Source organism: Cibotium barometz, chromosome 62 (genome assembly GCF_041138505.1).
Source record: "Cibotium barometz isolate CiBa-2024 chromosome 62, ASM4113850v1, whole genome shotgun sequence".
NCBI lineage: Eukaryota > Viridiplantae > Streptophyta > Polypodiopsida > Cyatheales > Cibotiaceae > Cibotium > Cibotium barometz.
Window position 1 is genome coordinate 24,490,449 of NC_141107.1, and position 10,291 is coordinate 24,500,739.

General features: G+C 37.1%; 1 protein-coding gene across 2 annotated transcripts; it reads left to right on the top strand.

The window, feature by feature from the left end:
• The first annotated feature begins 422 nt into the window (after positions 1-422).
• On the top strand, positions 423-6,610 carry LOC147604277 (protein neprosin-like). Of its 2 annotated transcripts, none has more exons than XM_086795174.1 (7): positions 423-1,370; positions 1,537-1,623; positions 1,829-2,089; positions 2,211-2,375; positions 3,142-3,195; positions 4,085-4,231; positions 6,061-6,610. In XM_086795174.1, exons 1-7 carry the CDS (start codon positions 1,188-1,190, stop codon positions 6,436-6,438), a joined length of 1,275 nt encoding a protein of 424 aa, XP_086651300.1. In that variant the 5' UTR covers positions 423-1,187; the 3' UTR covers positions 6,439-6,610. The 2 variants fall into 2 exon arrangements, with proteins under 2 accessions (XP_086651300.1, XP_086651299.1); XM_086795173.1 differs by having other exon boundaries at positions 578-1,370; positions 1,835-2,089.
• The last annotated feature ends 3,681 nt before the right edge of the window (positions 6,611-10,291 follow it).

The following is a 10,291-nucleotide window of genomic DNA, read 5'->3' on the forward strand; positions in this document are numbered from 1 at the left end:
AGTGTGTGCGTGTGTGTGTGTGAGAGAGAGAGAGAGAGAGTGTGTGTGTGTGTGAGAGAGAGAGTGAGTGTGTGTGAGAGAGAGAGAGAGACACGGAGACAGAGTCGCTTAATGTCGACTTTATTGATCTAGAGAGAGAGAGAGAGAGAGAGAGAGAGATTCATGTGGCGAGGATGATAAAAGCTGCACCTTGCCAGAAATCTGAAAAAGCCTGAGGAAGAAGAAGAAGATGATGATGCTATGATGATATAAGGCAAACTATCTTGACCTCAGCATGGGGAGTACACAAGTGCACATCAGGCACCTCCTCCTTTTAACCCCAGCAGATTGTCTTTTCCTTTTGGTCCCTTCCACATTGCCTCTCGGTCCTTTCTCTTTCCCCTTTTGCTGTTGCCTTTAGCTGTGACGTGATGCAACTAACAGTAACATTTTGCCACTATAGCATTTTTTGCTCCCATCAATCGTATACTGATTTGAACTAAAGCATTTGCAACCCAATTCTCCCTTTTCTTGCTCTTTAAACATTCCACATGCCCTGGGGGGTTAGATACCTTTGTGACCAATTGCATTTTTGGTTGGAGTTGACACTTATAGCTACTGAAATCACACCCACATTCAGTTCACAGATGCTTTTGAGGTTAGCTGCTAATGTAATCGCTCGGTCAGAACTGAGTGATTGCATGTTGATTGGGGAGGATTAATCTATGGATTAGAATCTGTTGCTCCACCACCAACATAATTAATTATAATGCCATGATTAGCTAGAGGAAAGGGGAGGTCATTGTATTGGATAGGATGCAGATTCTAGACTTCTTCTACACTTGTTTTTGTCATTGTGGTCCAGGAAGCAGTTGCTAGGACAAAGATGAAGGTTTAGGATTGCAATTGGGTGTGTGTGTGTGTGTGTGTGTGTGGGGAGCTCCTGTTGCTTGCTTGTCTCGAGTACCTATTACTGACATGTACTCAAAAGGAGGGCAGTGCTTCCATGTTGATAAATTTTGCCCTCTGGGCCACCAATCACCCTTTTGCTTTTGATGTTTTTGCCAATCCTTGTTTGTGTTTGCAGCTCAAAATGTGAGCCAATTTTTTTTGCACTTGATTAGCCTTTGATTTATCCCTCACAGCCTACTGTAATTTTGATTGTTTCAAAGGCCCACGTCTTGCTTTTTTGCCAGAATTTTATTGCCATGAAGATGCTATCCTCATCTCTCATTGAATCCATGGCTACCCACCAGCTCCGTGCACCTTGTATATGCCTCACCTTCTTTATTTGGATGCAATTGGCTATGGTTTCTCCGGTTTATTGTGCTTCTTTCAGGGTTCAAAAGCACCTCCAACGCTTCAACAAGCCTGCTGTCACCACAATTGAGGTGAGTTTATTCCACCATCTAGCAAAAATAATCATTAAAATAAATAATGAGATATAAGAAATGGTTATGCAGCTGAATAATAATGGTAATAACCATTAGTAATAATCGTTAGCATTTGGCCAGTAATTATGGTATTGTTGGGTCAATTCCTTTGCTGCACTTGCAGAGCCCTGATGGAGATATGATAGACTGCATCCTCATCTCTCAGCAACCGGCATTTGACCATCCTTTGCTCAAAGACCACAAAATTCAAGTAAGATGGGTAATTAAACCTGTTTTGAAGGTATATTAGGTGGGCAAAACTTAATTAAGGATTTTATTAAGAAGCGCTTAATTCTTACAGATTTTCAATTGGGTAAAAAAAATACAAGAAATAATGGAGTGGATTCTGTGGCTTACATGGATTCAATCTCTCAGCTCTAGTGTTTTGATCATTAAATTTATTTTCGGTTTCAAAGATGCAGCCAAATTATCCAGAAGGGATAAGGTTGTTTAGAGCGGAAAACAGCTTTTTGGGTGATGATGAAGGGGAGCGCAAGCCCCAGCTATGGCACAGCATTGGGGCCTCGTGTCCACACGGGACAATTCCAATAAGGCGGACAACAGAGAATGATCTCCTGAGAACCAAAAAGATGGACAACTATGGACGCAAATCCCACCTCCCTCCCAAACCATCAGCTGTATCGGCCGCTTCCGCCATTGACCAGAGTGCACATCAGGTAATAAATATTTAAGCCATCTTTAATTAGCTTAATCTTGTGTCAAAAATGGCCGTATTATTACTAAGCACGATTAATTGTGGTATTGTTTCCGTATATATAATGTTTGCGCCTGCTGCAGCACGCCATAGCCTATGTGCAAGGTGGTACGTATTATGGAGCCAAGGCAACCATAAACGTGTGGAACCCAACAGTTCAAGTGCCCAACGAGTTCAGCTTGGCGCAGCTGTGGATCCTCGGGGGCTCATTCAACACTGATCTCAACAGCATTGAGGCAGGCTGGCAGGTAATGACGTTATCAATTAATGCTAATCAACACGTTAATCAGCCTAATTAGGTGATCCATTGATGTACCCAACACGTCAATCAAGTTTAGGGTTGTCTAATCACCAGATTAGAGTATGCAATCAGTACCATATGGAGACGATGCTAATCCACAATTAGAGGATGTTAATCAGTACCTAATGCAAACACGAGACGCTTGTTGAAGAATGCTAATTACACTCTTAGAGGATGCTAATGAACAAATTAATCAATAATTAATCTCTGAATGTAAAGATTAATCTTGTTGTTCAAATCTTTCTTTATTTAATATGCTAGGCCCATCACATATTGCCACACTTTAGACTTTCTTTGATTAAGGAAAGAGACCTAAATCAAACAATAGACGCTTGAAGTATGCTAACAACACTCTTAGAGGATGCTAATGAGCAAATTAAGCAATAATTAATCTCTGAATGTGAAGATTAATCTTATTGCTCAAATCTGTCTTTATTTAATGCTGAGCCCATCACATATTTCCACAGTTTAGAAAAGGAAAGAGACTTAATCCAAACAATAGACGCTTGGACTATGCTAATTACATTCTTAGAGGATGCTTATGAGCAAATTAATAAAAATTTAATATTATGGTTCAAATCTTACTTTATTTAATGCTAAGCCCATCACATATTGCCACACTTTAGACTTTCTTTGATTAAGGAAAGAGACGTGCAATTTTATACCTTTTAAGATAATATTTTAAAAATAAAACTTTGTGGCAATGTGGGCAGGTGAGCCCTGATTTATACGGTGACAACAATACTCGCTTGTTCATTTACTGGACGGTGAGTCCTTTTTCTTATTTTGCGTGCGTTGAAAGTTAAAATAAATAAACAAATCTGTACTTCTCTTGACTTGTGCAAAATGAGAAAACCTTAAATTCATTGATTTCTTGATTGACTTTATGAGTACCCCAATTTGTTTTTTTTTTAAATAAGCGCTTAAAAAGCCTTGCTATATGGGGTATCTATCCCACCAAAATCACTAGGAACTTGCACCCAAGAGGCATTCACTCCACCACAATGGGTGTCACAACCGGTGTTCGCAGAAAACATTTTTCAAAAACCTTCAACCTCAAATTTATGTAGGTTTTTTCTTAAATTTTAAAGGTTTTTTTAGCAAAATTATAACTAAAACCCTTAAAATTTGTAAGTTTTTGTGAATTGTTATTTTGAAATTTGAAGGTTTATTTTTTGAAATTTGCCCATCACCTAACACTAAACCTCGATTTTTCGTGAACACTGGTCACAATGGGCGTCTAACTAGCAATGTCTATCTATCGGTCATGGCTGGGGCTTGAACCTAAGTTTTCTTTGGAGACTTCAACGCCCTCAATTTAAGTACCCCAATTTGATCTATACATTGGTCAAGATGGATTTTCTTCCCATGTTTTTAAATGATTTAATTTTCTATTTGGGAGAAACAAAAGAGATAATTTGCTTTCTTTCATCCATTAGAGATAATATTCTCTCTCTTGATTTGAGACCATGAAATTCTTTCAAATTTATTCATTTATTATTTTTTTACATTATGTTTTTCTCAATGAATAATAGATCACAACTATGTGATGATTTAATTTTTCTCACATGAATATGTAATGATTATGCATTCTTGGGTATTTCTAAAATCTTGTATAACTTATGACCTAATTAATTAGTTTTAATTTGATATCAGAGCGATGCCTATCAAGAAACTGGGTGCTACAATTTGTTGTGCTCGGGGTTTGTCCAAGTGAGCAATGAGATAGCCATGGGGGCCACTATCTCACCAGTTTCCACCTATGGCAACAACCAATACGACATCACCATACTCATATGGAAGGTAAGATTTATGTATTGATCATATATGCTCTCACTCACCCCTATTTAACTATCATCAAGCATGCATGTTTCATGTCCCCTACTTTGACCAAACTCTTATCGTTTACATCAATGAGTTGAAAGATGCTCTTATAGTAAATTTATCTTTTAGGTTAAGGGGGCCAGTAGGCCTCCATGAATGACCTGCAGAGCATTTTTCTCAACGGATCTTAAAACTTATGACTTCAATATTTTGTAGATTATTGAGCTAAATCAAAACTCTAATGCATCAAATTTTATAGACCCATTGTACATAGTAGCTTTTTTGTTGCCATTGCTATATACGATTCCTTGGATTAATGCAAAATATTTTACTATATTGAAAATAAGAGCCAATTATAAATTTTGACTTGTTTATGGGTTGCTTATTGAATTGATGTACACAAACTACTTAGAGGGGGAGGGTCTACTCTTTTACGGTGTGTTGTGCCTATCTCATATACTTAAGCATGTAAAGTTTTATTTTACATGTGAAAGTGACATGTACAGATACTACTTAGAGAGGGTCTACCCTTCTACACTATGTAGTGCCTATCTTATGGTTCCTTAAGCATCTAAAGTTTTATTTTGCATATTTTTTTTTAATTTTGCAAGGATTGTTACACACACACACACACACACACATGGGCAAGCCGTACCCTTGCCCTTGCCCCCTACAATGACTTGTGGGTGTAGCAAGAAGGGTTTTGAACTTCAAGTGCCCTATCCATTGTACTACAATACCCAAAGTAAAAGCATCTAAAGTCCTAACCTTCGATTTGAAATTGTGATGCTTGGAAAACCCTCTTCCGAACTTCACAAAGAAAAAGTATGCTTGTTGGAAATTTATTTCAATGGGCCTTAGGATGTTTACACAACTGAAGAGCTCTTGACAAAAATTTTAGGTGGGCAAGGGAGACTCCCTATCCATGAGAATTGGACAGGGAAGATTTTCCCTACTAAAAAAGGGGAGATCTCTCCCTTTTCTTTGTTTTTTCTTGGGTTTTTCCCAAGCGTGTAAAAAGCACCTTTGATGAAGCCACTCTTTGAGAAAAGATATAGATCCTTTTTATCAGCCCACCTAACCTCTAAGTAGTCTTTGTTTTTTCTTGGGTTTCTACCAAGTGTGCAAAAAGCACCTTTGATGAAGCAAATCTTTGTGAAAAGATTTGCTTCATCAAATCTTTTCACAAAGATTTGATGAAGCAAATCTTTTTCTTGGGTTTCTACCAAGTGTGCAAAAAGCACCTTTGATGAAGCAAATCTTTGTGAAAAGATTTAGATCCGTTTTATTAGCCCACCTAGCCTCTAACTAGTCAGTGGAAGTTAAGATTTAGATAATCATGTATTCACTCACCCATGCCTTAGGTTCAAACTCTCATCATTTATCTAATGGTATTGTTAAAAAAACACATTGTCATGTAGAAACAACATCTTATCATACATCATCTTCATGCTAACTTTTCCAAACTTTAGATGAGCAAACTCTCATCATTTGCATCAATGGACCTTAGATCATGTTTTACCTTAGATGAGCAAACACATCTTTTTTATTAATGGCTTTTTAAAAAAAATACTAAAGTGAGAAAAATAAAGTAAAAATGAGAATCTAGTATGAGGCTGCTATTACTCAAAAATGCTGTTGATTGTTAAGGGGGTGTTTTTTTTGCCTCAAAATACATGATATTATTTATTGGCCTTATGATGAATGAATTGATTGTGATGTAGCTGGTACAGCAATATCATGCAATTGAGTTTTAATTAATCAGCTTAATTTGTCTAATTCTAATCATTGCATGTTAATGTGATTAGGATCCAAAGCAGGGGAATTGGTGGATGCAGTTTGGGAACAAGTATATATTGGGCTACTGGCCAGAGGCGCTCTTCACGTCCTTGTCCAATTGGGCAAGCATGGTGGAGTGGGGGGGCGAGGTGGTGAACTCTGAGCCGGGCGGCCAGCACACGGACACCCAAATGGGAAGCGGCCATTTCCCATGGGAGGGTTTTGGCAAGTGCTCCTACTTCTCCCATCTCCTACTTGTGGATGCCAACAACAACTTGCTATCCTCTGGTGATGTGAGCACCTTTGCTGAACGCTCAGCTTGTTATGATGTGCAATCCGGCTCCAGTAGTGATTGGGGCAATTATTTCTACTATGGAGGGCCTGGCCGAAACCCCAATTGCCCTTAACATATTATTATTATTAAACCATCCCATCATCCCTAGAAGAGGCCCCCTTGTCCATACCATACCATTTGCATCAATTATGCCACCTTGGATTTTTTGTGTGGCACAATTGATGCTTATGCCATTTCCCTAACCATTTTCCTTACATCAATTTGATTAAATAAAAAATTTGCCCTTTGATGCGGTCTCACAAGAAAATCGAGCTCACACTCCTTCCTTTTACATTATCACCTCGGGGGACTCACCATGTAAGTGTATCTGCTCCATTATGTTCACACATTACAAAAATATAATGTGTATCCCTCCATATTATTATTCTAAGGAATTATTATTTTTTAAATATGAAAATACTCTTTATTTTGTTAAAGATCAGAGATGATTTGGTTCAATGTATGAGGAGCACTCAGTTGATTAATTTACCATAAATTATATTACACTTACACATACTTAAGTTTAAACCTTCTAGAGATTCACATGCTTTACATCTCTTTTTACACTATACTTCATACTTTTTACTATATTAAGATGAAGCCAACTTGAGATATTGCTTTCACATTCCTTACTTGTTCACATTTGTGTGCCTCCATCACCTTAGGGTGGTCCCTTTTGATAACTACCTTTACATTTCACTCTTACATTGTAACTTCATATAATACACTTTCCGTTAATGCTAGTATTTTTTTTTACCCATTTATTTTGGTATGGTATTCACTCACATATGTTTAAGTATATGCTAGTATTATTTTTTACCCATTTATTTTGGTATGGTATTCACTCACATATGTTTAACTTCATATAATACACTTTCCGTTAATGCTAGTATTATTTTTTACCCATTTATTTTGGTATGGTATTCACATATATTTAAGTATATGCTTGTAAACCTTAAATTGATTTACCAACTCTCTCTCTCTCTCTCTCTCTCTCTCTCTCTCTCTCTCTCTCTCTTTCTCTCTCTCAATATCTCTTTTTGGCATTGTGTGGGTTCCTTTTTTCCCTTTTCTTTTTTCCATCACTACTTGTTGTAGTACTATACTACTACCACCACTTGTTTCATTGGCGGTTTGTGCTCTACCTTATCAACGTTGTAGGCATCTACTGCTCTCCAATATGGTTACTCTATTTGATTACTATCTTTGGTGTGAGGCCATAAATGTAGCTACACTTAACAAGTGAACACACATCAATTGGCTCTTTACACCTTTCCTTTATTCCTTATGTTATGCAAAAACACTCCCAACTTAGCTTTGCCAACTTGCAGCATGATCTTCCTCACCACACAAACATTTAGTGGTTGCTACCTACACTTTAACCACATAGTTCACATGCTTTAGACATAATTCACATGCTTTAGACTTGTGGTCATCAGTGCGTATGTGATTTGCTCTGTAACACACACAACTACTTGTGCATGCACATGTACTTCTTTACATTATCCCTCTTCCAATCCCCAAGGCAATCCTAATCCTAAGCTTGCAAGGTTGGCTATCTTATACAACTAGATTTGATTAATCTTTGCAGTTTTTGGCTTCATTTTAGCACATGCATTTGAGTGAGCATCTCTCCCACGTGCATATATTCAAAATAGCTAGCATCCTTCCTACTGTCACACAAGGAACTTTTGATGGTTCCCTATCTAGGAAAAAAATGCCTTTACTAGATACTTTCCTAGGTATAAATGAACATATCCAGGAAAAGTCCGAACTAGGGAAAATAGAACGTTTCCTAACTACATGAATTATCTTCCAATGTAGGAAATTTTTCCTACGTGGCAAAATTTTTCTATATGGAAAATTTTCGTATAAAGCAAATTTTCCTATGTAGGGATTTTTTTGCATATAGCAAAATTTTCTAAGTATGACATTTTTTCTATGTAGAAAATATGTTCTATAATCGTTTATCTAAAATTTTATACATGGAAATATTTTCTTTAATATATCTAATATTTTTTTAAAATCGTTTATCTTGAAAAAATAAAAAATAATCGTAAACATAAATTTCTTTTTCTATATATAGTTACTAATTTGCCTAGTTAATTATATGATTCTTTGTAGTTTGTTTATTATAATTACATAGATTGTAAAATCTTTATTTAGCATATCTATATCGAAAATAATACGTAATAAATAAAAATATTTTTTTAAATTATTTATACTAAAATTATACATTTTAATACTAAAATATAGAACCATGAACTCATCCGTTTTAAAGACCAGCAACGTCAATCAACCAGATTCATACCCGAATTCAGAAAACAACTCTTACTCCTTGTTCCAATATCTTCCTCAACGCACGCTTGGGTATCTTCGGCGACCCAGAGCCCGAGCACCGTATGGTCAGCACCCTCTAGGATCCTTTCGCAGGTCACCTAGCGCTTCACTCATAGGCCGCTTCCTTGGTCCCTCATCCACTGTACCAGAAGCTCACCATTTAAATCAAACCGAGACTGGTCAAGACCTCGGCCAAGACCTTGCTACGCGAGACGTCCTCCATTGACTCTCCGTCAGGCTGCTGTTGCAACTTTATCACTTAGGTCACCATTTAAATCAAACCGAGGCTGGTTAAGACCTCAGCCAAGACCTTGCTATGCGAGACGTCCTCCATTGACTCTCCGTCAGGCTGCTGTTGCAACTTTATCACTTAGGTCTCTAGGACCTCATTTACAAGATGGTCAAAATGCTTCCCCAGCATTCTTGACATAAAACAGGTCATAAATACAATCTCTATAACGAACTCTTGTCTTTCCATATTGTTCCACATCAATCCACATTACTTAATCCAAGTCCAATCATATGTATTCCCATCGTCATTCATTCATTCTCATCCAATCACATCATTTTCCATCTCATCGTATCTTTCCATATTTATGCTCATCACATCTCATCCACTCGCATCTACCCATATCCATATCTCATCACATCACATTCATTCACATCTCGTCCATTCATATCTACCCCAATCCACATCACATCACATCACATCCATTTCACCTCACATCCCATTCATTCACATCTATCCCGATTCACATCCCATCACATCTCATCCATTCACATCACATCTCATTCATTCACATCTATCCCGATTCACATCACATCACATCACATCCATTCACATCACATATCATCCATTTACATCTATCTCCATTTACATCACATCTCATTCATTCACATCTCGATTCACATCACAACACATCTCGTCCATTCACATCACATATCATCCATTCACATCTATCCCAATTTACATCACATCCATTTCACATCACATCTCACCCATTCATACTTATCCGACTCACATCACATCACATCCATTCACATTCATCACATTCATTGTATCCCCATTCCATCACATACATTCTATCTACATTACACCACATCCACATCATATCTCATTCATACACATCCCATCTCATTCATCCACATCCATCCAATTATTCACATGCATAACTATCCACATCTATCCATACATTCACATCTATCACTTCACATCCACATATATTCACATCACATCTCATCTCTTTACATCACATCACATTCACATCCACATCTCTTTACATTACATTCACATCTATCACTTCACATCCATATATATTCACATCACATCTCATCTCTTTACATCACGTCACATTCACATCCACATCTCTTTACATTACATCACATCTCATCCACGTCCCACAACACCACATGAAGAATAAATCAACTTGATATTAGTGACGTATGTAAAGAAAAGATTATATTTCTAGATATATCATCATAACTTTTTAAAGAACACAATCCATATTGAACATGTCAAAATTAGTGATTGAGAATAGTATCTTGCAAAGTGCGTTCAAATTCTTGGGCTTCCAATAAAAAGTTTT